This window comes from Dioszegia hungarica (genome assembly GCF_025882075.1).
Source record: "Dioszegia hungarica strain PDD-24b-2 chromosome Unknown MKK02contig_8, whole genome shotgun sequence".
NCBI classification, from domain to species: domain Eukaryota; kingdom Fungi; phylum Basidiomycota; class Tremellomycetes; order Tremellales; family Bulleribasidiaceae; genus Dioszegia; species Dioszegia hungarica.
The window spans coordinates 2,072,817-2,097,664 of NW_026515770.1; the positions used below are offsets into that span (position 1 = coordinate 2,072,817).

The window sequence follows — 24,848 nt, forward strand, 5'->3', positions numbered from 1 at the left end:
AGATGGAAGACCGAAGTACAGAAGAAAGAGCGCTTGGGCTTGCGCTTGGTGCCTCCACCATGCACCCGTCAACAAAGGGAACCCTGACCCGAGCGGGGCTCCGCGCGTGCAGGCAAGCCTCGCCTGCGCAGCAATTGTGGTCCTTAGCGCCAGGGATAATGGTTCATATCTTCTATTTGCTATCAACAGCCAGACAATACGACCAATAGAGAGAGATACGGCGCTAGCACTACAATCGATCAAGTACCCGAAGAGACCCTTACTGTCCTTATCCCTACACGATTCAGATCACCCTTCCTCCAATACCTCCATCTTGATCCCTCCCATGCGACTACCGTCATGCCCGCCCTCAACGCCAGAACCTTGCGCATCATACCCTATCCCCAGACCCATCATCGCGTCAAAGACGAAAGGCGGAGAGGCCTGGGCCTCGGCCGCGAGCATGATGGAGCCCGAGCTCGATGCGCCGCTCCGTAGAGACAGACCGACCGAGTCGCCCCGCTCCCCTCGGACGTCGCTGCCATAACTGGGAGCTCGATTGTGCATGATCGGCCTTGCCGACGCGATCGGGATGGGTCGAGTCGTCCCGTTGAGATAAGCGCCGGCGGACGGGGTAGGAGCGGTATGCGCGGGGTTGATGAGCTGACCGACGGTTCCGAGGCTCGCGGGGGGCTCGAATGGCCATGCGGTACGGTATAGGTGCGCGTCGACGGGAGTGCTATGGCTTTGAAGCTGGTAGCGGAGCGGCTGGTCTGTGGGGGCCTGGCCGTACGTCTGCGAGCTTGGCCAGACGTACTCTGGCCCCCCGGACCGCTCAGCGGTGGCATCGCCTCCCATCTCCAAATCATTCCGCCCTGCCACATACTCCGCAGGCATCGCCATCGGAGCACTCAAGCTACGCTGCTTGGCGTGTCCCATCGCGCCGACTCGAACCCGTATGGCAGTGACGTCGCTTCCAGGCGGTGCCAAGGGGTCGATCGGGGTATTATTGGCGGACGTTGCGGATGTAGGGGGAGGGAACCGCCAGGTGGACGCGAAAGCAGTATGCGAGGAGTTGGTCACGGGCTCGACGCGCAAAGGGAGAAAAGTGGAGGTAGCCGTGGAAGCGATCGGTGTGGGAGTGTACGGTGAAGGCGGAGGTGAGGTTTGGTGATTTGTGAAGGTCACAGGTGTGAGGAGCGGTGCGTCGTAGAGGTATTGATGAACCTGTCCGAAAGCGGGAAGAAGAGTCTATCGATCAGCTGAGTCGTCGGCCTAGTGGCTGGTCACTCACATCTCTCTGACCTGTCACCTCGACCTTGCCGCCGCCAGCCACAACCCCGCCAGAAAAATCACCAGTCTCAACCCACGACCCGCTCGTGGTGTTCCAGCTCGAGAATGAGCAAGCACCTTGACCCAGCTCGAAGCGCAACAACACCGCTTCGGCATTCAGCGTCGGGTTCGCCGCTGCCTCGATCAACGAGATCGGATTCCTCGAAGCTGTCTCAGCGTGGGTCGGGCTGAAGTCGAAGCTGGAATGCGCGGAGGTAGGGGTAGGGGCATCGAGGGGTATGGTGATCCGATAAGTCTCGGCGAGGTGAGCGACGAAGATGAAAATCGCAGGCGCCGGGGATGGAAGTCGAAGTGCGAGGCAGAGATCCGGCGTGGCGGTCATACCAGGAGTGAGGAACCGCGTCCAGGTTGAAATCGCCAATACTGAGATGGGAATTATCTGCAGGGCAGCTATTCGTCAGCTTAGTCTCAGCGCAACCGATCAGTCCACTCACGATCATCATCGTGCACCATTGCCCGCAACGACTCGACATCCGTCAAACTCCCCTTCCGCCCACTTCCCTCAACAACAAAAGGATCGAATCCGCCCCGACTGGCACCCACATCGATCTCGCTCCCGCTAAACGAGATCCGAGAAGCACTCGCCGCCGCCGATTCCCTCTCCTTTGCGCGTGCCTTGGAACGACGATTCTGAAACCAGATCTGAAGCGTCTTGGAGCGGACATCCGGTCCGAGGCGACGAGCGAGGGCCTCGCGTTCTGCTGTATCGGGGTTCCTGTCCATCAGCTTGGATTCTGAGGATTGATGGCTTACTCACTTGTTCTTATTGTATGACCCGATAAGAATCGCCAGCTGCTCCTTTGTCGGCCGGAAACGAGGGGGTTTGTTCGCATCCGACGCCAGGTCGGGGTACGTCATCGCCATACCGGGCGGAGCGGGATGTAATTTCTGACCATGGGGGAGCTGATGGTACCCTTGCGGGGTGTAGGATGGTTGAAAGGTATACAGCCCAGAGCTAGGATTACCGACCGGCGATGACATCCTCCTGTCCTGGGCGAGACCGAAGGGGGGCGGTGAGATGGCGCTCATGCTCGCTGACGTGGAGAAGGGGTACACGTGAGCCGAGTACGGCGAGGAGGTAGGTTGAGGCTGCGGTGTCTGGTGATGTGTGTATGGAGGGTAGTTTGGCGACGGCTGGATATGATGAGGAGAAGAGTAGGTGGCCATAGGCGGCGGGGACATGCTCATCCCCGATGACCGCTTGCGGGGGTATGCCGACGCCGACCAGTTCCTGACGGGTCCGCCAGGCCGGCTTGGCTCGGAAGCGTGAAGCGGGGGAGAGGTGGACCATGAAGCCACCAGAGGGGAGAGCGAGGTGTGCTGAACGCCAGCGTCCGACTGAGACGAGTTCAGAGGTGTGTATGGACCGTGACCAAATGACGTTGAGAGCTCAAAGGTGGTATTGAGCCCCGGGAGGGTAGACCAAGTAGGCGCTGGCTGGCCGGGCGATGGTGTCGGCTGCTGCTGGTGCTGCTGATAGGTATAGGGAGTAGGGTCATGCGGATCTATCGCTGGAGATTCCGGTGGTCCTGACGATTGCGACTGACCCTGTTGATGGTGGTACTGTGGTGGTGGCATGTCCAGTGACATTTTGCACGAGGGTGTGTGGACGGCTGAGGAGATAGGTCCGGAGGAGCGGGGCTAGCCCAGGATGTCGGGTCCGGTGATCGTGAGTCGTGATGAGGAGGTTGTGGATTGGGGTTGTTTCCGGTCGTATCGTGAGAGTGAGAGGTAGCGCGGTTTCTATACAGTAATGAGCGAGGTTCAAAGAGTGTGATCGGCTTTAGCTGGCGGGGAACAGGAAGATGGGCAGGCGATAGGCTCAAAAGATAGGCACCCGGCTTACAGGACTCCGTCCGGACACAACACCGTCCTTACTAGTGCCTGACCCCTGGTCTCTCCTTTCTTCTCGCCTGAGTCGGGACACCTGCCTACCGATCGGGGTAGGGAAGAGGTGTATATGGCTGATATCTCAGAGAAGAATGGAGTGGAGAGCAGGACGGGTTGAACACCTACCTTCGCGGGGAACTGCCTTTATAGGAGAGGGATGCCTTTATGTAGCCCGAGATAGTGTTGGTAGCGAGAGGTGGGGAGCCGAACTGGTCCGTTCGGGCTCTGGCTCGTCCGCGCAAAGTTCAGATAAACAAGAGTTTCGACGGGGTCGGAAAGCTCGTGCAGGCTATATACTCTAAGGGTCGATCAGCGAATCCGCGCCACCGAGATATGCCGCTCCACTCACAGAGTCAAAAGTCCAGAACGGGTCTATATAGCGCCGCATCGCTCCATCTCGCTTGACCTCTCCCAAGGCGCGTCGTATCAGCTGCCCTTCTTCGCCTTCCCGATCATGCCAGCCGGCACACGCCCACAGCTCATGGCTCCCGGTCCAGGCGTCCGTCTCCTTTCGCCCGAAAGATAACATATTGCTGATCCGAACAAAACCTAAATGGTGTCTGTGCTTCTCGCTGGGACGACTTGCCGCCGGAGAGGATGAGCTGGGGCCGTCGAGATCCACACCCACACATGAACGTGCTTGCAGCTGCCGCTGTGCCGAGCCGGACGCCACCCGGGACGGGTCAGGTGCCTAGTGAGGAAAGTCAGTGTGGAGAAGAAGCAAAGAGAGCCTAAAGGAGAGTTCCTTTGAGGTGTGTGAGGGCGAGGTCAGTGTCCTTTGACTTTGAACGCCCCCAGATTCCCCGTCTCCAAGCTCGGGGCTGAGAGTGGGGTCTCCGAGATTGGTCGAGCCTGGAGTGGGGTATAGAGATGTTCGGTCGGCGAGCTTGACAACTCTGAGCAGCTCTACTGGTGACAGCTAGCTAGCATTGATTCGCTCAAGAGCATTGTTCAAGAGAGCGGTAAAGACGCGCTCGGACCACCTTTTCGCTCGAGGTCAATTTTAGTCATGCTGCTGACGTGATGACGTCACTGACCCATTGTGCGATATTCCATTCCTTGAGCAAAAGCGAAATTCGACTTGCCCGTCTACGCTCACATCATCTCTCATGATCACACCCACCCTAGGCGAGCAAGTCATGTCGCTCCTCGCCCAGATAGCTTCCCTGCCAGGTACAATCATCCTCACCTTGCTCAGCATGGTCGGGCTTGCTGCGTGGCCGAGGCAGGTCGTGCGCGTCATGCCTCGCTTGGCAGCTCACATACGGATGCGGACCAGTAAGGGCGATGGCAAGCTGTCAAATGGGCATGAAGGTGGGGAGGAGGGTCAGACGGTATCGAGGTGGATATCGGAGAATGTGCCAAGTCTGAAAGGCACGTTCAGGCCGGCGTGGTGGTTGCCAAAGTGAGTTCTTGGTTGCTGTGCCGAGACCGGAGGGACAGTGCTGATGTGAGCAGTGGGCACTTGCAGACCATGTACTCTGTGGTCGGGAACTTCTTGAAGGTGGATAAGATCACATATAAGCGGTAAGTCATGCCCAAGGTGTCAATAGCCTGGACTGCATCCTGATGTTGAAGGACTTACCTCCGCGTACCAGACGGCGGTACAATCGGTCTCGACTTCACAGAAGGCTACGATTCGATGTCTGACGAGGCACCAATACTGGTCATCTGTCATGGCCTGACGGGAGGCAGCCACGAGAGCTATGTCCGGAACGTGCTTACATGGGTGGTCCAGCCGAAATCCGAAGGAGGGCTCGAGGGCAGAGCTGTCGTTGTCAATGTGAGTTGCTCCTGCCGCTGTAAGGAGCAAGTCAAGCTGACATGTAGTTCCGCGGCTGCGCCAACACTCCTCTTACCTCCACCCAGCTCTACTCTGCCGCCACTACCGTCGACCTCGAGCTCTCCCTGCACTACCTCCGACATCGATACCCCAACGCTCCGCTGCACGGAATCGGCTTCTCCCTCGGCGCATCCGTGCTCACCAACTACCTCGGCAACTCCTCTTCCTCATCCCTTCTCTCGTCCGGCCTCGCCCTTGGCTGTCCATGGAACCTCCCCGGCATGTCGGTCCGACTCGAAGGCGACGCCCTCCACCGCATCATCTACTCTGGCGCCATGGCGACCAACGTCATGCGTATTTTTTTCAGGCAATACGACCACACACCACAGGTGTTTGATCGGGACGAGCTGTTTGTGCGGGAATGTGTACCGCAGCTGAAGGTCATGCGGAAGAAGAAGCTGGGCGTGAGGCTGAAGGATGTGGACGAGGTGATGACGTCGCGATTGGGCGGTCCGCATGGGGAGGGATTGTGGCCATTCAAGTCGGCTGAGGCGTATTACGAGTATGCGAGTCCGTTTCAGCGGGTAGAGGCGGTGAAGCGGTGAGTTTTGGTGATCCAGGCGACGCAGTACAGTCGGGACCGGCAGCTGACTATACAGTCCCACACTCGCTATCAACGCATTCGACGATCCAGTCATAGACGGAAGTAAGTCCTGATATCAGTTTAGACTATAGCTCAGCTGACTCTGCAGAGTACCTTCCTGTCGAAGAGGTCCACGCATCCTCACACGTCTTCCTCGCTATCACAGGCAGCGGCGGCCATCTCGGCTGGTTTGACGGAAATTGGTTCTCCACCAAAGGCTCGAAACAGCGCTGGGTGCTGGCACCGGCGCAAGAGTTCTTGACCGCTGCTACGAGGGATCTGGGCGTGGAAGGAGGCGGACTGGAGGTGGTACGTGAGGACGGATGGGACTTGGTCGAGAGTGGCGGACACGAGGTACAGGGTGGGGGAAGGAGAGGGTGGAGGGTATTGAGGGAAGGAGGCGATGTGGACAGTACAGAAGGGACTGGGGCTTTACAGGGTTTGTGAGGGATATAGAGATTAGATTAGAGGGCATGCGGTATTGACGACAACACATATGGGGTACAAGGCATTATGCATGGTCTGAAACGTACTATTCACACAACTTCTCTCTACTGCTGAATCTCGTCTACATCAAGGCCAAATCCTTCCCGATGCCCAAGAGCCGCACCGAGTCCGCCCATAATGCGCTCGACTTCTCCACCTCGTTCGTCTCCCCATACGACTGTGACAATTTTCCACTCGGCGAATAGTACGGTGCCCCTCCTGTCTCCTTGACCGGCCCCAGCGGCTCCGTCCTCGCCATCTCCCGATTCTCCATAAGCCGCAGTAACGTCGCCGCGCTGTCCGCCTTGAGCGAGATTTGCAGCTCCGGGTCGAGCCAGTTGAAGAAGCGCGGGAAGTTGAATGCGACCCCTAGGAGGGATTGTAGGATGGGAGACTGGTCTCGCAGGAGACCGGTACCGCCCATTGATCCAGGGTCAAACATGACGGTGTTGATACCCGAGTAGGCGGGGTGGGATTTGAGCCGGCGTGCGAGCTGTTTCATGAGCTACATCCCAGTACTTGATCAGGCCAATCAGGAGCAGCATAGAACGCACCTCATGGCCCGTCATCATCTGCAGCATCTTGGACGTCCCATACCGCTGCAGGCCATTATCCTTTGCGTCTTTGACCGGCTCACCGCCAGGGGTGACATGGACGAGCTGCTCGAGCGGTCTATAAGCCGTCTTCTTGGGGAAGAACTTGTAGTCGTTCCGATGCGAGTCGCTACCGACGATGATGATCTGCGCGTCTGGCGCCATAGAGGGGAGTAGGTTCAGGATGAGGAGGAAGTGCGCGAGGTGGTTGACGGCGAAGGTCTCCTCGTATCCGTCCGCGGTGATGTGGGGCTGGTCAACTGATGTAACCTTTACATCAGCCAAATCCCGTCTCGCTCTGGCCACTGTTGATCTCACCTGAATGGCAGCGGAACAGACCAGACTCTTGATCCGAGGTAAAGACCCCGCCTTCACCTTCTCCGCAATACTGGCTGACACCGCCCGGACGGCATCCAGGCTAGTCATATCCAAAGCCTCATAGAGGACCTTATCTGAAGCCGGGACGGCTTCCGCGGGGAGCTTAGCGGGATTACGCACGAGAAGGACGAGGTGGTCCTCTGGGTGGGCCTCGGCGTATTGGCGCGCAGTGAGGACGGTCATGCCCCCGTTAGGGCCGGTGATGACGACTGTTCCGGGCATATTGGGGCGAGTCAGAAGGTGGATCAGTGAAGTAGTTCTGAGTACGGCGGACTCTTGGGGCGGGTGTAGAGATCAAAGGGGGAGGATAACAAGAATGGGCAAGCTATGTGACGTGTTGGCAGTGTCGAAGCGTCGAAGTCGACACAGGCCGAGCTTCGAGGCCTTCGAGACCGAGTAAGTTGACAACTCCGAGGCCGAGCTCCCGAGACCGACGGGCATACACGGATTGGGTATTATATAGTACTTCTCCTGCTGCTTTCGCCACACGCGTATGGTATTCAAGCAGAGACGAGAGGACGGTCTCGAGGTATAATCTCGGGACTGCAACTGGACATGGTATGCAAGGCAGACGTTCAGCTGCAAGAGACTCGCCGGTTGCCGCATGCCGCTTACTCGCCGGTTGATGAGGTTACCGTACCGAGCGGATGATCCACGCGTCCACTTGTCCCTGGCCTCAGTACTTGTAGATACTCCTTGACCTCACCGCTCATCTCCCTTCACCTCTCTCTCCGCGTCGTCCAAGATGCCCTCCCTTCGCACCCTCGCCCTTGTCGTCGCACTCCTCGTCTACCCCCTGAGTGGGCTATACAGCCGCCTCGTCGTGCTCGGCTTCCTCCGCTCCACCCCTCCTGCCCGTCTCTCTAGCACGTCCACCCCGGGTATTCTCGAGTCTTTCGTCCTACCCGACGTCAAACAGGCAGAGGACTTTGCTTACCATGAGCCTTCGGGGCTGATTGTGCTGACTGCGCCGGGTCATCCGTCGGGCCGGTATGGCTGGTGGCCGCCTATCCTTCACCTCGACCGGCCGGAGGACGCTCAGACTACAAACGGAGGGATATACATTCTGGACCCTACTGTGCGTACCTTGCTTCTTAGTTGTGCTAATACCAGAAGGAGGATCTCGTGCTGATTTGCAGACCTGGAAGTCCCGCCGGCTCTCCATCTCAGGCTTTACCGGCCCCTTCATCCCGCACGGTCTCGACATCTACTCCCCTAAAGGCCTACCGGACGGCTTCTACCTCCATGCGGTGAACCACAAGCCTGCCTCCCACGGACCGCATAAAGCCAATTCCACCGTCGAGATCTTCCGTATCTCCATCTCTGACTCGAGCGCCACACACCTCCAAACGGTCCACCACCCCCTCATTGTCACTCCCAACGACATCTACTCGCTCAGCGCGACCGAGTTCCTCGTGACGAACGACCATGTCAACCGGGAGCCGGGGCTACTGCGGACGGCGGAGGAAGTCTTCACTCTTCAGCTCACGAGCCGGACGACGGTGGTCAAGGTGGACGCTTCGTCAGGGATCAAAGCGGAGGTGGTGAAGAAGGGGATCCATTCGGCGAATGGGCTAGCACATGGACCGGGCGGCGAGATTGCTCTCGGCAGCGCAGCGGGTGGAGTGCTTCACATTCTCTCCCCGGACCTCACTACCACTTCCACCGTCAGCTTCCCCAGTACCCTCGACAACCCTACCTACCTCGCTGATCCGTACGCGACCCCTTCGTCCGACCTGTCAGGCTACGTCCTCGCCGGTCTCCTCCAGGCCCACAAGCTCGGCGAGCACTCGGCAGACCCCGAATCACTCGCGCCGGGAGCGATCTGGCTTGCGAGGAAGACAGCAGCGGGCAAATGGGAAAAGAAGTTGCTCCTGGAAGATGATGGGGCATGGGTCAATGCGGCCACGACGGCGATGCTGCTGCCTATCGATCCCAAGGGGACAAATGGAAGGAGAGAAGCTTGGGTAGTCGCGGTGGGCTTCATGGCGAGGGGCATCTCGGTGGCGCGAGTCGATCTCACTGAGTGGGCGACGCGGACGTAGCAGTTGGATGCAGGTTGTAATAAAATGCCCGCTTTAGTACGGGAGGAAGGCGTAGCATGAGCAGATAGCGGTCGATGTCTCCTTCACACGCTTTGAACTCATCCTCCGATGCAATGCTGGACCGAAATGATAGAGGATTAGTTGCATCGGGGCAGCTGGCTGAAGCAGCTGCTGGAAGCTAGTTGGAAGCCTGGAAGCTGGCTGTATAGCTGTGAAGCGTGACATCATATCGAAGTCTAGACCGTGACAAGGTTTAGTGGAGCCCCTTCGATAACGCTCAACCCCATGCCCTGAACGTCGATCCCCCTGGAAATTCTGAACCTTGGCAAGAGGCGTGGGACAAGAGGGCCGGCTCGGGCCCAGACTTTGGCTTTCAGGGCTTTTAAAGTTATCGGCTGATTATCGGCTGTGTGGTGTCCGCACGCCCCGGAGATTTGGCCCGTTTTCCCTTTACTCGGGCTCGGTTTCATCTGTGGCCCCTTTCTTTTTTCTCTGACGGTACGCCAGAGGGCCCCTTTAAATCGCTCACTCTTATCCGATATCCCAAGCGAACCCGGCCGGGCTTGGTGTGATCCGGAGCGGGTGCCGGTGCAGCAAGACCCAGGAACGTGGAGCGCGCAGCATGCATGCAGTGCGGAAAGGCAAAAGGGGCAAAGGCAGAAAACAAGGAGATGAGAAGAGGTGTCTATCATACCATATCCCATCTCCATCCTCATTGCCTTGTAGCTCTGTAGCACAAAGCGGATCGCACTCCCCTCTCCCCTCCCCTCGTCTTGTCAATACCCCATTACCCCACACCTTTGTGCTCGACCCCCTTCACCCCTCTCGGCCTAGACCGCCGCTTGCTTTATCTTCCGCAGTTACCCTCGTCCCATATAACCTCCGCACCGCTCGGCCTTTTTAGCGCTACTCGACTCCGGTACAAGTCTCACTCATTCGACCTACGACTACAGTGCACCTCCTACATTCGCTCGTTCGCCCCTCACGCTCACTACTTCCCATCCTCATCCCCCATCCCCTACCACCATGTCCCCCTCCGTCACCATGTCGCGCAACCAGGTCATATCCAAGCGCGCTATCGAGGGGATGATCGCAGAGGGGCGCAGTCTAGTCATTTACGAGGGACAGGTGCTGCAGCTGGATACGTGGATGGACAGACATCCAGGAGGTCGGCTAGCGCTTCAGCACATGGTCGGGAATGATGCGACGAGCGAGATCAAAGCGTGAGTTTCCATCTCAACCTTTAACGGCGTAGACCTTGGCTGAACCTGCAGATATCACCGCGAGAACGTCCTCCGTACCATGCCCGCCTACCGCATAGGCTACGCACCCGCAGACTGGACCAACTTTGCCCCACCCATCAGAGGCGGTGTCTACCGCAAGCTGAGCGCAAAGGAGGCCAAGGAGGAGGTATGGGTGGAGGATATCGTTGGGGATCTCCCATCGGATCGGGACCTCGGCGTCGCAGCTGCCATGCAGACGGAAGTCGACCGGTGTCTCGCCGCCTACCCATCCCCAGATCCCGTTACCCAATCAGCCATCACAGAAAAGTACAATGCCCTCCACCAAAAAGTCCACGACGGCGGCTTCTACACCTGCAACTACCTCGATTATGGACGGGAATCCATCCGGTACACTATCCTCTTCATCACCTTCCTCACCCTCCTCCACCGCGGTTACTACATCCCCTCGGCCATCGCCCTCGGTGCGTTCTGGCAACAAATCATGTTCACCGCACATGACGCGGGCCACCGGGCAATCACCCAAAACATGACCTACGACACCATGATCGGTATCTTCATCGCCGACTTTTGCTGCGGCCTCAGCTTTGGGTGGTGGAAATCCAGCCACAATGTCCACCACCTCGTCACCAACTCCCCGGAGCACGATCCGGATATCCAAAACACTCCCCTCTTCGCTACCTGCCCCTCCCAGCTCAACAACGTCCACTCTACCTACTACAACTTTGACTTTGTCTGGGACAAGGCGTGCGAGCTCCTCATCCCCTACCAGCGGTACGCCTACTATCCCATCATGGCGTTCGCACGGTTCAACCTGTACGCGCTGGGGTGGATGCACCTCATCTCCCCTCGGTCCAAGACGTCCGGTGCGGCCGCCTGGACTCGCCCGGCCGAGATCTGCGGAATGATTACCTACTGGTTCCTCTTTGGCTACTGCCTCGTCTGGCGCACCCTTCCGGACTGGCCCACCCGCGTGGCCTTCGTCCTCTCCTCCCACCTCATCACCATGCTCCTCCACGTCCAAATCACCCTCTCCCACTGGGGCATGCCCACCTGCGACCTCGGCAACAACGAGTCGTTCGCCCAGAAGCAACTCCGGACCACCATGGACGTCGTCTGCCCCATCTGGCTCGACTGGCTCCACGGCGGTCTCCAATTCCAGGCAATCCACCACCTCTTCCCCCGCGTTCCCCGTCACAACCTCCGCAAGATTCAGCCCCTGGTTGAGGAGTTTTGCAAGGACACGGGGATTCAGTACACCATCTACGGGTTTGTCAAGGGGAACGGGACGGTCATTTCGAGGTTGGATGAGATCAGCGCGCAGTTGGCGATGCTGGTCAAGTGCCAGGATCACATGGCCAAGACGGGCGAGTCGGGATTGATCTAAGGGAAGAATATGGGGAAGGCATAACTAGAAGGATAGATCTAAGTTGGTTCACGATATTGCAAAAGACTTTAAATGTATGTCGAAAGTTGTCAGGTTTGAACTCGCGCTGGCGTGAGAGCGCTGGCGTGGCTTGGGTCCAGGCTGCCTGACTGGCAAAGATGTTCCCACACCTACCCATACCTTCACATCTTATCGCTTACGTCCCTCCCCCGTTATCAGCTTGACAGATAAGCTGACAGTTTCGTAAATCAAGATCAGCATGACATGAACGCCATCCCGGGCACACGTCGACATTCCTCAAGCCACCCAGTCAGACTTTACGTGAAGAGGGTTCGGGAAGGCACCCCTTGATGTGCTCGCCCAAGCTGTTTCGTATAGTGTACAGCCGGTGGTCGGATCGTGATGACCATTAGAATGCTTTTCGCTTGTAGGACAAATACATCAGAGCCAAGACCAATAGAGCTATTCACAGATCATGGGGTGGCACAAAGAAAACTTCATCCGCCGACTCACCGCAGCAGTGATCACGTATGATCACTAGCTACTCATAAGAAGCGTATGGTGGAGGGGGACCCAGTTTGGCGACCGCTGTGGCGGTGCCTTGGGTCATTCGGCTCCGCATGAGGGACTTTGTGGCTTCCCTTGGGCACTGGCCTGCATCCGCGGTCTGCTGGGCGGATGCAACGTATTCTTTGTCTGCGTTCGCAATGAAGCCCTGAAGGAGGCCGCGCGAAACAAACGTTGAAGGGGGATTGCTTTCTTCCCAGGGATTGAAGACTGCCCAGCGAAGATCGCCTTGCGATATGGCGGTAGTCAACCCCTCCGTGCGAGTAAGGAGTGCAACACTCCCAGGCACAGAGCGCATGAAGTGCAGGCCGACGTCACAGCTGCCGCATGTCGCTCTAGAGGTGACAGGATTCGCCAGCGGGGTCGGCCGAAACTCCCATACCCGTGCACGCTCATCCTCAAACCAGCACCTCTGTCCTTCGGCTGTGATCGCGGGAAGGTTTGCTCCGCGGCGGATGTCTTGCATTTTATTGACAAGCTCCGTCACGGTACAGTCTGGACCGGGAGAGGAGTTCTGCAGCAAGCTCATAGACATGGAAGCTGCGCCGAGCACTGCGTCAGGAATGATGAGGAGCGGCCCGTGGCATCCAGGTGGGGGCGTGGTGTCCGAGATTAGTGTCATGCCAGGGAAGTTGAGGCTGGAGGTCGCCCGCCAGCTGTGGGGTTTGAGGCACGTCTTGCAGTCTTGGGAGTGCTCCCAGGACCCTTGCACAGTATGCTGTGTGAACGTGGCCGTCATAGGATCCGGGTAGACGCGAGCATTCTCGAAAAGGGGCAACTGGCTGTTGGCTGGCATGTTGACGAGCGGTAGTGTGGTTAGACTTGTGTTCGAGGGGGGCCGTGGAATGATGGATGTGGTGTGTGGTGTGTGATGTGTGATGTGTGATGTGTGATGTGTGATGTGTGATGTGTGATGTGTGATGTGTGATGTGATCGTCAGATGGGGGCATGAACCCTGCTCTTATACCACAGACAGCCTTGGCCACCCAAAGGATCATACCCCTGGGTTCCGACGATTTTAGTGCTTCATGTTTGACACCCCGTTTTCCGCCCGGCCTTCTGCCTGACAATCAAGCTCGTCATTTTGAGATCTTGATTGTCGTGTGGTTGCCGAGGCGCCATCCGGGAAGATAACAATTAAAGGAGTACGGGCAAAGCGGCGAAGTAGATTGCGTCGGAGCTGGTATAAGCTGACTTGAGAGCGGTGCCCAATTAGAAGGTGGCGTCGCAAGTCCAGCCCCGACAGTCAGCAGGCCATGGAGGCGAGTAAGCCGGACTAGCATGATCGAAACTCCGCCGGGGTTGAGCGACGATGTGGCCGCTGCGCGTGCTACTAATCTAGCAGAGCAGTGATTATTGTCGGATGGTGAGATCAGGCGGGTGCCGTGTGAGCGGGAGATTTACAGCGCCGCTAGCTCGCCTGGGTCATTGAGATCAGCAAATCCGCAGCGGACCCATGATGGGACGATGCGCCACTGTAATAATACTCCGCACTAATGCACCAGATACACCTCGAGTGGCGTGCTACTCCTTTCATCTGGCGCTCCACCGACCCCATGATACACTTGCTGAGTCTCGATCATGGTAATGATGGTCGGAGACTCGATTAGCTTGGGAGGCGATCGCTACAGGCGATCGCCAGCGGTGATCGAATCCGGTGGAGGGCCAGGATGAGCATCGCGAGGCATGCGCGGATTTGGGGGTCTAGACCGCTCTGTCCTCCTGCCGCAGGTTCTTCTCCATCATAACGGCCACTGTTACGACGCGTAAGTTGGGCAAAGCTTCAGTGCTGTCAGCGATGGAGGTGACGGACATCCGCAAGGCCAGCCTGCAGATCTTAGTCAGCTGGTGAGCAAGCCGAATATCAAGCATATACACAGCTACAATCAGACACATAAGCTAACTCGAGGCCATCCTTCCTATACACACCTTGTTGCTATTCTTTCCTCCTGAGCCGAAGCCGTAGCGGCTACGTCTGGCCCGCGGCCGCCCCCCTGACCGTGATCTCGTTTGGTGGGGAAGATCGAGCGTGGTTCCTCACTGGGCGAGGGCGGTGAGGTATGTCAGGCGGTATTGACGCCTTGGTGATATGCAATGTGTATTTGGTAGGCGGGGGAATAGGACGGCGTATATTGGGATCGGTGGCTGTGCACAAGGGGGAAGACCGATAGATTTTTACAGGCAAGATCGTAGGGACAGGGGACTGCTTTCGAGTGGCACTATACACACTGAGAGGGAAGCGCTGCGGCCGAGAGTTCAATTTTCAGGCTGACGCGTCAGCCTTGCCTACATGACTTATTGTTGTAGTCTATCTTGGTCCAGCAGGAAAGAAAAAGCTTACTCGTATTGACCTCCTTGCTCACCACCCCGCATCCCTCCCATCGCCATAAACAGTCCCCGTCGCCTTGCCCTTGCCCGCCGTACTCGTCTTGGCTGTCCCCCTTGTCTTTCGCCCTCCCTTCTCCGCAGCCGCCTCCCTCTCACTGCCAGATTCTTCAGCATCCCCACCTTTCGACCCGTGCGCTGAGCCGCCAGAGCTACTCTTGAGCCTGACAAATTCCATCAATTGCCCCGCTTTGGCTTTCTCCACCGCCAGTTCCTTTTCCAAGTTGGCGATCTTGGAGTCTCGCTCCGCGACCATCGCAGTGAGAATTTCGAGCTCGTCCTTGCGGCGTTGACGGTGTTTCTGAGCGGACTTCCGGTTGATCTGTCGACGGTCTGGATATCAGTCAGCATCCACAGAGCGACAAAGCCAGTCATTAACTCACGCTCCAGCCTATCGACCTCCTTATCGGCCTTCTTTGCCGCTCCACCGCTAGACCTCCGGATCGGCCCGACCTTGCCGCCCTTCTGCACCGCATTTTGGTCATCCTGCGTCCACGTCTTCTCCCCCCTCAGACCCGCCCGCCCGATGCTCAGCTCGCCCAATCCATCCGCCACCTCAGCTTGCTCCATCTCGGCATCCTCACCCTCACTCATATCCGTTGCAGAGTACGAGTAATCCGACGCCGGGACCGAGCGCGAGGTGGCGTTGGTAGTACTGGTTTGGTGACTCGCCGAGGAGTTGGAACGGCGGTGTGACGGCCCAGCATCATCGCTGTGATGGACCTCAAAGTCGTTTCCGTTATGATACCAGTCCGGCGCGGCCGAAATGGGCGAGGGATAGGGATTGTTCGGCGCGGGGACGGTGTGGTCGAGCACCATCGCGAGCTGAGCGGGCGTGACGTGCTGTGCGAAGCCGTGACCTACAGGGCTGGAAGGGGGGTACATGTTGGCTTGAGAGGGGGATGGACCGGACAGCAATGTGGGAATTTGCGGTTGAGACAGGTCGAAGGCGTCAAAGTACGAGTTGTCGCCTGTCTGCGTTGTTTGGGACGAGGATTGTGAGGAATGATGGTTTCCCGCTCGGTGCTGGTCGTCAGCAGGGAAGCATTGTGGCTCTGAAAGTGGGATAGGGGGCTCACCATATCGTAATCGACCGACCCGTGAATGCCTCCTTGTCCTTGCAGAAGGTCAATCAACTCCTCGCCTCCAGCTGACATCGACGCCGCCCAGTCTGGCCCAATGCTACCTTGCGATGACAGCATGCTGACAAGGTTGAGAGGAGAGGAGAAGAAGGTATGACCGTGAAGAGGGGTACCGGTAAGATAGTGGAACCCTGAGAGCGATTGGTCTGGAACAAAATCAGCGGCTGTACCCCAAGATGCGGTTGGGGTTGGCAGGACTGACCTGGAGACGTTGAACAAGGTCAAGATCAAGACCCGGCTGTACACAAGCACATGTAGTGAGGCTGACGGCGCCTCCGATGAACCCGGATTGGCAAGTAAGGATGAGGAATGCGCTGTGGTTCTTTGGAGTCCCTCCAGTCAGGAACCAGGCAAGCTATGAGTAGGCGGTGTGTAAGATACAAGATGAAGTTGGAGAGTGAGATGTACAAAAGATAAAAGCTTCGTCTTGACGCGTTCAGCCAAATCTGGCCAAGGCCGAAGCGGGCGAACCGGTTGACTCACCCGGCGCGGCCGTTATCTCAACTCCGCATCACGTAATGGGGACGCCATACATACAGTTATAGGTCTCCCCTGCTGCCATATGCTATGAGCATGTGGGTCACGATCAAGGAGGCAGTGCCTTGGGGCCCCTCCAGACAGACAAGCGGTCAGCTACATAGCTCACTTCACTTCTTATTATCCATCTACAAGGGCAGTCAGGCAAATGGGAGCCCCGCCAGGCCAACGATCAACCGCCTACTTGGGCTGCGCCCACTCTGGTGCCTCGTCCTTGCCCTCATCCTCCAGCTTGTCACCCTCCTCCTTCGTCTTGTGCTTCGACTTGGGGTCGTGCTCGGCCGGGGCGTAAACGGTGTAGAGGCAGAGAGGGGTGGGGCCGGTGTTGATGACTGAACAGTCAGCAAAGCGCATCATTCGCCCCCAGCATAGCTGGAAGATGATCTCGGAGAGTGCGTTACAACTCACAGTTGTGCTTAGTCCCCTGCGGCACAATGACCAGATCACCGGCCTTCACCTCCTTCTCCTCACCCGCGACGATCGCCTTGCAGATTCCGGAGGTAAATATAAGGTGCTGGTCAACCTCGTGGACCTATACGTTAGTCGAGCCCCTTTGAGTATGCCGGAGCAGACCGCTCACCTCCTCTCCAATATCGCCTCCGACGGGGACAGTCATGAGCACGAGCTGACTGCTCTCGCCTGTCCAGAGGACGGTCCGGAAGTCCTTGTACTGCGACGGCAGGGCGTTGATCGCCTCGAGGTGGACCATCTTGTGCGCGGGTGGGCCGGACATTGTGGATGACTTGATTGTGATGTATAGGAATGAGGGTTGCTATTAGTGTGTTCGATGTAGAGAAGTGAGTCAAGTCTGATGATGGTCCAGATGAGCGATCTTGAAAGGAGCTGGAATCGCCATGACATCATCGGTGAACCCACATTCCTCGTCTCGGAGACAGCTGCTCCGTACTCCGAAGCTGGCTTCTAGTACAACGTGTGCGCAGGAGGACATACCAGATAACATACAGCTAAACCCTACAGGCATCTCTCACAAGATACTACGAGTAATCTAGATACCCTATGATCGCTCCTAACTACAACTAAGCTACTCCTGCTGAACAACTACAACGCCTCTACCAGCCAATTCCCCCTTACCCGCTTCGCCCGTACTGACAACGACCTTCCCTTTCACTCCCTCCATCCCCACACTCTCATCCGTCCTGTTGATGTAGAAGTCCCACCTCTTCCCTTCCTTGCTCCTTGTCACATGCTCCACCTTCCCCTGCATCGCCTTTGGCATCTCGCTCTTGACACCCGCATGGCTCATCAAGTCGCCCAGCAATCCCTTCCCTAACCCCTCCGCCCCAAGCCGAGTCGAGACATAGCTCGCCGACCCTTTGCCCTCGATCCTTCTCGTCACCGCCGCACCCCCCTCCTTCCACTTGCGCAGCGTCTCGACCCCCTCTCCCACTTGGATCGGCTCAGACCAGAGCGTCCCGTAACTTCCATCGTCCAGCTCTCGCTTCTCTCCCTCGCGCATCGGCGCAAACTCCTCCACCTTGATGCCCAGTACGTCCCTCAGCGCCCCGGGATACCCGCCAAGGTAGATGTGGTCATCCGAGTTGACGATGCCCGAGAAGTAGGTAGCGACGAGATGACCGCCGTTGTCGACGTACTTGGTGATGCGGTGCTGGAGGGAGGTATCGATGACGTGGAGGATGGGGGAGATAATGGCCTTGTAGGCTGACCAGTCGCTCAGGACAGGGACGACGTCCACCCTCACCCCGAGATTGATGAGGGCGACGAACCAGTCGAGCGCCTCTTGGTGGTATTTGAGCAGAGTGGACGGGTGGGAGTCCAGCTCAGACACCCACCACGACTCATAGTCGAGCACAATCGCCACGTGCGCCGGCTCCTTCTTGGACCCCTTGATCTCCTCCAAATCCTTGAGATTCTGCCCCAACTTGCAGACATCCCTGAACACCTGACTGTCCTCCCCCGCATGCGGCACCATCGACGAGTGGTACTTTTCCGCGCCCGCCCTGGACTGCCGCCACTGGAAATAGCAGACCGCGTCCGCTCCGTGCGCGACGTGGGAGAGCGAATCCCGCGCGATCTCGCCGGACCGTTTGGGCACGTTGATGGCTTGCCAGTTGACCGCGCTGGTAGAGTGCTCCATGAGGAACCAGGGCATGCGGCCGCTGACCCCGCTGGTAAAGCTCGCCGAAAAGCTGAGCTCGTCTCGACCGTAAAGAGGGTGGGTGACGTAGTGGTCATTCGAGACAAAGTCGAGCTCTCCCGCCCAGTCCGAGTAGTCCCGGTCCTTCTGATCCCCCATGATCATAAAGTTGGTGGTGACGGGAATGTCCGGCGTGATGGAATGGAGGATTTCCCGCTCGGCGATGTACCACTCTTTGAGCGCGGTGGAGGAGAAGCGTCGCCAGTCCAGCTGCTGGCCCGGATTAGGGAAGGTAGTGGCGAGGACAGGAGGTAGGATGTCGTCAAAGGTAGAGTAGTGCTGCGACCAGAAGGCCGTCCCCCACGCGTCATTCAACTTCTCCACCTTTCCATACCGCTTCTTCAGAAACACCCTGAACGCCGCCGCCGCGTCTGACGAGTAGTCAAAGTGATTGTGGCATCCCAGCTCGTTGTTGACGTGCCAAGCTACGACGGCGGGGTGGGATCCGTACCGTTCCGCCAATTTGCGGACGATGCCCATGGCGTACTTGCGGTAGATGGGGGAGGTAGGACGCCAGTGCTGCCGACCGCCTTGGTTGAGCACCTTGCCGTCAGACGTGACAGGGAGGATTTCCGGATGTTTGATGGTGAGCCAAGGAGGTGGGGAGGCCGTGGCAGTAGCCAGATCGACCGCGATGCCGTTCTCATGCAAGAGATCGATGATCTCGTCGAGCCATTTGAAGTCCCACGTATCCTCTGTGGGCTGCAGCAAAGCCCACGAGAAGATTGCGACGGAGACGACATTGACTCCCGCCGCCTTCATGAGCCTCATGTCTTCCTCCCAGACCGAGCGCGGCCATTGCTCAGGATTGTAGTCCCCGCCGAATCCGAGCCCTTTGATGGCAGGCCAAGCGGGACGAGCGGAGCTGGTGGACTCTGTTTTGGGAGTGAGCTCCGGCATGCTGCTGGCTGTGATGGATGAGGGAGATGCTGGCTCGGTGAAGCAGATATCGATGGAAAGGTGCTGCATCGAGGGGAAGGTGAATGGTGGACAAAGGGAGCAAGAAGGCAGCTGATGAGGCTGGCTTGCCCGCCGGCCCGGTACCGGTCATACCGGCAATACGTCATACATCCGGTTCGTGGCATTCTGCAGACTCTGATGCTGACCATAGACTGCTTGCTGTGACGGAAATGCTGCTCATGCCTTCACACAAGTGGTGTGAGCCGGCAGACAGAGCAGTAAGGGCTTCATGGAGCGGCTCTGAGGTCAAGCTTGACCAGGTCCCTGCTATACCGTTGACCTAGCTGCGAACGCCCGTGGAGGGTGCTCTGTTTCAGACATGTCCTCGCGCAGAGCATTTCCGCGATGAATACTCTGGCAGCCCCCCAGCAAGACTCTCCACCTCTGTTACAGTCGTGTCCGCTGCCAGACGGAGAAATCTGCAGCCTGACAGTATGTGATGAAGTGGGGGGTCGAATCTGAAACACGGTCATTTTGACCACGCACGGATATGGAAGCTGACCGAATTTTGCGGCCTCGAGGTGCTTACCATCTTCATACCATCCATCTCACCCATTGTCCACATACATCTACACGCATCCTATCATCGCATATCTCCTTGGGAATAGCCACATCTGCTCCTTTCGTCATCTTGACCCCTGCCACCGCCCCATAACCCACATCTCCCTTCAGCTGTACCTTTCATAGCTCGTGAAAGGATCTTCCAGGGCGGCGGTCTCGCTGCCCAGCGATCATAGCGTCAGCCAAGTATAGAAGAGGGACCGTGAGTACTCCAACCCCTCGTCTTTTACTCGTTCCGACCATGATGGGCTTTACTGATACCCTCTTTGTTACAGCCGGCCTCGTAGACGACGACGATCTCGCGATGGACTCACCTCACCCACACCTCGGATTCGGTGTCCCCGGCTCGCCCGGCCCAGGCGCCATTGGTCAGCCTACGACTATGTATACTCAGACTCGCAAAGTCGATGATCTGGGTCTCACCAATCTCCTCGCCCGCACTCGTCTCAACCAGACTAATGGCGTCACCGAATACGGCGTCCCCGAATCCGTCGGTAGCATATGGGATGACTGGGGCCGATCGGGCCGGGGTCTCGAGTCGGGGCCAGGTGGTGCCTTCGACATGAAGTATGGAACGCCTCAGGAAGGGCCTAGGACGGCTCCGCTCTTCCCTACTGCCACCGATAACGCCTACCGTCCGCCTCAAGCAACCCAGCAGATCCAGGGACCGGTCGCACCGATGGGACACGCCGCCACGCAGGCGATGTCTCACCTCGCTTCCCTCCAGGGGCTGATCGGTCCTATGGCCCGCGCCGCTGAAGAAGTGGAGAAGCTCAAGAAGGAGGCGGAGATGTGGAAGAACGAGTGGGCCAAGGTCGGAGAGGAGAAGAAGGGAATAGAGCAGGCGGTGCTAGAGTATCGCGACAAGATGGAGTCGAACAAGGCTGCGGGAGACGCAAAGCAGGTGAGTTGGATCTGCAGGACATGAAGTGACTTGGGCTGATGAGCAGTTCGCCGCCTCCTTCTCCGTTGTCCTGATCGATGGCGATGGTCTCATCGTGAATCAACCGATCTCTTCAGTTGCTTGAGCTGACGACCAGTTCCAAGATGCCCTCCTCCAAGCAGGCTACAAGGGCGGTCTCAACGCAGCTCGAAAGCTTCGCTCGTCCCTGTCCCATATGCTCAGCCACGCCCAGATCTCACCGACCTCGAAGCATTTCGGCGCGGACGTCACCCTCGATGCCGCAGAGATCGAGGCTGCTCCGGCTAGGGAGATCGGCACGGCGATGATCAATGTCTTCTTGAATAAGGCTGGTCTTGGTCAAGTCCTCATTAACGTAAGCTATCAGCCATCGGACATACAGAGACCTGCTGACGAGAGCCAGGCAAAGATAGTCCCCGATTGGAAAGGTTACAATAGCTTCTTCGAGGGCCTCAGTGCCGCTCACGAGCTCATCTCTAGTGCGCTACAAACTGTACTAAGATAGGGACTTTGCTTACGTCGCAGTCATCGATGTTGGACCTGGCAAGGAGGCTGCCGACGCTAAGATCAGGGGCACGTCTGCCTTTCTACCAGCCGCCCGTTCCTAGCTGACCAATAGAACATCTCAGGCTGTACGCTAGGAGCCCGCAGTGCGAGATGATCGTTCTCGGGGCTTCGCACGATAACGGTTATGCCAATATTCTGTCTTCGTGAGCTACACTACGTACGACCTCGGGGCTCAGCTGACGTACCAGCCTCCAAACCGAGAACCGCCTATCGAAGCTTCTCCTGCTCAAGGGCTACACCGACCTCGCCGGCCAGCTCCGCCAATACATGTCTCGAGTAGTCGTCATCCCCGATCTCTTCCGTACGACAAAGGTCCCGCTCTCATTCTCATCTATCGCCGCCGCGCCCCCTACGCCCGCCTCGGCACCCAAGAAGCCGCCTCCTGCCCAAAAGTCCAAGTCCAAGTTGAACATGACGGACGACGATGATCGTAGCTCCGCCGCTGGGAGTGTGGAGGTACTGGAGTGGAAGGAGGTCGCCAAGAAGCCTACTCCGGCCAAGAAGGACAACCATAATGATACTAAGGTAAACAAGAAGAAGAAGTTTGCGGCGAATGGCAAGTCGAAGGGATACTCGGTCAGGACGCTTGATCCGAGGCCTTGCCATACGTGAGCTGATCTGTCTGATATATGCAGGCTACAGAGCTGACTCCGGTAGGTATTATTTATCCGATAGGGGCTGTAAGGCGGGCGAGAACTGTGACTATTCGCATGATTATAGTGAGTGTTTACACGTCGTCAAATGTTGAGCTCCGCTGATGTCGGTCAGACCTGAATGACGAGGAGATAGACGACCTCCGCCGGCTCGCCAAAGAGATGGTCTGCCCATACATCCGAAACAACAAGTGTCACTACTCTGAAGAGGAGTGTGTCTATGGGTACGTCCTCATTTTCCGCTTTGAAACTTTGGGCTGACGTGCTAGTCATTTCTGCCCTCGCGGCGATTCTTGCAAATTGTGAGTCATGACTCGATATCCTCTGCAGAGATCAGCGAGCTGATGTTTCCAGTGGCGATAGCTGCCGATTCCGATCCCTGCCCAACGGCCACGGCGAGGAGGACTAAGTTCTCGGCAGGACTGTCCCTCCCCCGCTCATTATGTGAATAAGTTATTAGGCCGTCTTTGACGCGCATCCATCATGTACAACCATGACTTTTGCTTCTCTGATCTGATCAAGCTACTTCACGTATGACGGGGAGTGTTGCAGCTGCCAATGGATACAACAAAATGTCATCTACGATCTAGTCCACTACGTATGCTCACTCAGATCACATCACACAAATCGCCGCCACCGCCAGTCCAACCGCCGTAGTCCCTGCCCACCCTATCCATCTTCTAGCTGCGCGCGCACTCCCAGGTCTCGAAGGCGCCTGGTACGCAAACGTATCATCGATGCACCCATCCGATCTGAGCGGGAATGCCAGAGTAGAGGCGTTCGAGACGTCTTTGGGAATATACCCGTCCCACACTCCACGACGGTATGACCAGGTATCGATGTCGTTCTCCGTTTTCCCTGCTTGATCAGCAAATTAGCTCATATAGGATGATAAAAGGGGCTCACATGTCCAGTAATACCATCCACCAGAGGGCTGATTTGGGCCATTCGGGGTATAAGCCGCAAGCTGCGCTTCGAACAGTTTCCGCAACCACGTCCGTTTCTCCTGCGAGTTCGCGTAGGTCGTTGAGGTTGTTTCGTGCGCGTTACCTATCGGGTCAGCTTTAAGAACAGGACTGACAAGCCACACTTGTGAATCGACATACCAGTCTCCAAGCTCCACTCGCCGACATTGATGCGCGGAATCCCGCTCGTCCCCTTGAGGATCTTTGAGATATTGCAGACCGACTGCAGGATGACCGACTGGGTGAGGTTCTGGAGGGGCGGGAAGGCATAGTATTGATGTGTATCTATAGCGACGTAGTTGACAGGAGAAGAGGCGGTAGTGGAGGTAGGGTCGTAGTACCTCCAGTATGACGGTCCATAGAAGGCATCTACGGGGTCAATTTTGAGCGCAGAGGGTAGGGAAGAATGGGGCTCACCATGTATCGTCGCGCTCAGCTTGCCCCCGCTAGAATCGCGCACCGTCTTGATCCCGGCTGTATAGAATGCCTTGAGCTGATCCATCGAGAAAGAACTGGACCCTCCTATTCTGGGCTCATTCATGAGTTCGATACCTAACAATCAGCGGGGACCCCCTACCGGTTGCGGACCTAGGGTACGCACTCTTCACGACTCCGCCATACTGATCCCCCGAAAATTCCCTCGACAGATTCCCAAGCACCTGGAGTCCTCGATCCGTATTACTGCTGTTCGCCGCAAAGTATACTCCGCCCGTCAATCCCGAATTGTCCTGCCCGTTCTGAGAACCAGGGAGGCCGTGGAGGTCGATCGACGCTGAGAGGCCGAGCATCTTAGCCCAGAGTATTAGGCGGACCAGGTAGGGATACTGCCCGTCAGCCATGGCCCAGATGCGTTACATAATGGGAGGACTCACTTGGCCATTGGTATATGGCTCATAGTCAGCTAGATCTACCGCCCAGTATCCCACTGGTATGCGTAGTGAATTGAGCCCGGCCGCTTTGATGTCCGCCAGATCGTCGTAGGTATAGAACGAACTACATCATCAGCTCCGGTAGCCTAGACTCTGGGTACCAGACTCACTCCCAATGCCGCTCGAGCAGGCTGCGACAGCTTGATCTGCCTAACGAAGCGCAAAGGTGCCATTCGTCATATGCGCCCGTTCCTCTGTACACCGAGGGTGTAATCCTATTGACTCAGCTTCATCATCATGCACAGCAGGTGGAGCATGAGCGTACCATCTTTCAGTCAATAGCCACCCGCCGAGATTGACGCCCCGGATAGTATCGCCCGAGGCGAGATACTTTGCCCGATCGGTCTGCGCGAGAATAGCAGTCGTGGTCGCCAAAAGGAAGGGCAGCAGGCGGGAGAGCATCGATCGGTTGAAGGGAGAATGTGGCCAGTAATGAGCGACCCTCTGTCCTCAGTCGTTACGCTGCCGTCTCCTGAGAGTCACAATCTCGTCTAGAAGATACCTGTCAAAGACTGCGAGGGCGGTGCGCGAGGTCTTTTCAACGAGTTGGGTGGCGAATGTCTTGGGACGTACGTCATCGGCGTTCCCCACTTTGCCCCACTCGGTTTGCAGTGCGAGGCTATGATCCTATCAATCCGACTCGCGATAATACAAGATGCTAAATAGATGCAGACCTAGATGTAGATATACTGATAAGTTGCAATTC

At 57.2% G+C, this 24,848-nt stretch overlaps 11 protein-coding genes across 11 annotated transcripts; 4 read left to right on the plus strand and 7 right to left on the minus strand.

The window, feature by feature from the left end:
- Positions 1-288: 288 nt before the first annotated feature.
- MKK02DRAFT_44493 (uncharacterized protein) lies at positions 289-2,922 on the minus strand (the record flags this gene model as incomplete). Its single annotated transcript, XM_053092951.1, has 4 exons — positions 289-1,230; positions 1,274-1,722; positions 1,767-2,047; positions 2,090-2,922. 4 exons carry the CDS (start codon positions 2,920-2,922, stop codon positions 289-291), a joined length of 2,505 nt encoding a protein of 834 aa, XP_052945574.1.
- A 1,499-nt stretch (positions 2,923-4,421) lies between these two features.
- Positions 4,422-6,095, plus strand: MKK02DRAFT_44494 (Alpha/Beta hydrolase protein; the record flags this gene model as incomplete). Its single annotated transcript, XM_053092952.1, has 6 exons — positions 4,422-4,627; positions 4,681-4,749; positions 4,801-5,005; positions 5,053-5,606; positions 5,665-5,711; positions 5,758-6,095. The coding sequence occupies 6 exons, from the start codon at positions 4,422-4,424 to the stop codon at positions 6,093-6,095; spliced, it is 1,419 nt and encodes a 472-aa protein (XP_052945575.1).
- A 121-nt stretch (positions 6,096-6,216) lies between these two features.
- Positions 6,217-7,327, minus strand: MKK02DRAFT_44495 (uncharacterized protein; the record flags this gene model as incomplete). Its single annotated transcript, XM_053092953.1, has 3 exons — positions 6,217-6,627; positions 6,689-6,997; positions 7,046-7,327. 3 exons carry the CDS (start codon positions 7,325-7,327, stop codon positions 6,217-6,219), a joined length of 1,002 nt encoding a protein of 333 aa, XP_052945576.1.
- A 523-nt stretch (positions 7,328-7,850) lies between these two features.
- MKK02DRAFT_44496 (uncharacterized protein) lies at positions 7,851-9,150 on the plus strand (the record flags this gene model as incomplete). The annotated part of the gene is made up of 2 exons (XM_053092954.1): positions 7,851-8,183; positions 8,245-9,150. 2 exons carry the CDS (start codon positions 7,851-7,853, stop codon positions 9,148-9,150), a joined length of 1,239 nt encoding a protein of 412 aa, XP_052945577.1.
- Positions 9,151-10,194: 1,044 nt separating this feature from the next.
- MKK02DRAFT_24805 (fatty acid desaturase-domain-containing protein) lies at positions 10,195-11,778 on the plus strand (the record flags this gene model as incomplete). The annotated part of the gene is made up of 2 exons (XM_053086939.1): positions 10,195-10,373; positions 10,425-11,778. 2 exons carry the CDS (start codon positions 10,195-10,197, stop codon positions 11,776-11,778), a joined length of 1,533 nt encoding a protein of 510 aa, XP_052945578.1.
- Positions 11,779-12,319: 541 nt separating this feature from the next.
- MKK02DRAFT_44498 (uncharacterized protein) lies at positions 12,320-13,141 on the minus strand (the record flags this gene model as incomplete). The annotated part of the gene is made up of 1 exon (XM_053092955.1): positions 12,320-13,141. The coding sequence occupies one exon, from the start codon at positions 13,139-13,141 to the stop codon at positions 12,320-12,322; it is 822 nt and encodes a 273-aa protein (XP_052945579.1).
- A 1,563-nt stretch (positions 13,142-14,704) lies between these two features.
- Positions 14,705-15,887, minus strand: MKK02DRAFT_44499 (uncharacterized protein; the record flags this gene model as incomplete). Its single annotated transcript, XM_053092956.1, has 3 exons — positions 14,705-15,063; positions 15,114-15,756; positions 15,810-15,887. The coding sequence occupies 3 exons, from the start codon at positions 15,885-15,887 to the stop codon at positions 14,705-14,707; spliced, it is 1,080 nt and encodes a 359-aa protein (XP_052945580.1).
- A 702-nt stretch (positions 15,888-16,589) lies between these two features.
- Positions 16,590-17,142, minus strand: MKK02DRAFT_27505 (RmlC-like cupin domain-containing protein; the record flags this gene model as incomplete). Its single annotated transcript, XM_053087357.1, has 3 exons — positions 16,590-16,741; positions 16,818-16,941; positions 16,990-17,142. The coding sequence occupies 3 exons, from the start codon at positions 17,140-17,142 to the stop codon at positions 16,590-16,592; spliced, it is 429 nt and encodes a 142-aa protein (XP_052945581.1).
- Positions 17,143-17,451: 309 nt separating this feature from the next.
- MKK02DRAFT_44501 (beta-galactosidase) lies at positions 17,452-19,485 on the minus strand (the record flags this gene model as incomplete). Its single annotated transcript, XM_053092957.1, has 1 exon — positions 17,452-19,485. One exon carries the CDS (start codon positions 19,483-19,485, stop codon positions 17,452-17,454), a length of 2,034 nt encoding a protein of 677 aa, XP_052945582.1.
- An 862-nt stretch (positions 19,486-20,347) lies between these two features.
- Positions 20,348-22,657, plus strand: MKK02DRAFT_44502 (uncharacterized protein; the record flags this gene model as incomplete). Its single annotated transcript, XM_053092958.1, has 11 exons — positions 20,348-21,010; positions 21,057-21,104; positions 21,147-21,383; positions 21,432-21,507; positions 21,554-21,605; positions 21,658-21,738; positions 21,784-22,203; positions 22,253-22,314; positions 22,364-22,472; positions 22,518-22,550; positions 22,603-22,657. The coding sequence occupies 11 exons, from the start codon at positions 20,348-20,350 to the stop codon at positions 22,655-22,657; spliced, it is 1,836 nt and encodes a 611-aa protein (XP_052945583.1).
- A 204-nt stretch (positions 22,658-22,861) lies between these two features.
- MKK02DRAFT_44503 (glycoside hydrolase superfamily) lies at positions 22,862-24,544 on the minus strand (the record flags this gene model as incomplete). The annotated part of the gene is made up of 8 exons (XM_053092959.1): positions 22,862-23,106; positions 23,155-23,298; positions 23,355-23,582; positions 23,631-23,765; positions 23,815-24,037; positions 24,086-24,206; positions 24,253-24,357; positions 24,408-24,544. 8 exons carry the CDS (start codon positions 24,542-24,544, stop codon positions 22,862-22,864), a joined length of 1,338 nt encoding a protein of 445 aa, XP_052945584.1.
- Between the last annotated feature and the right edge of the window lie 304 nt (positions 24,545-24,848).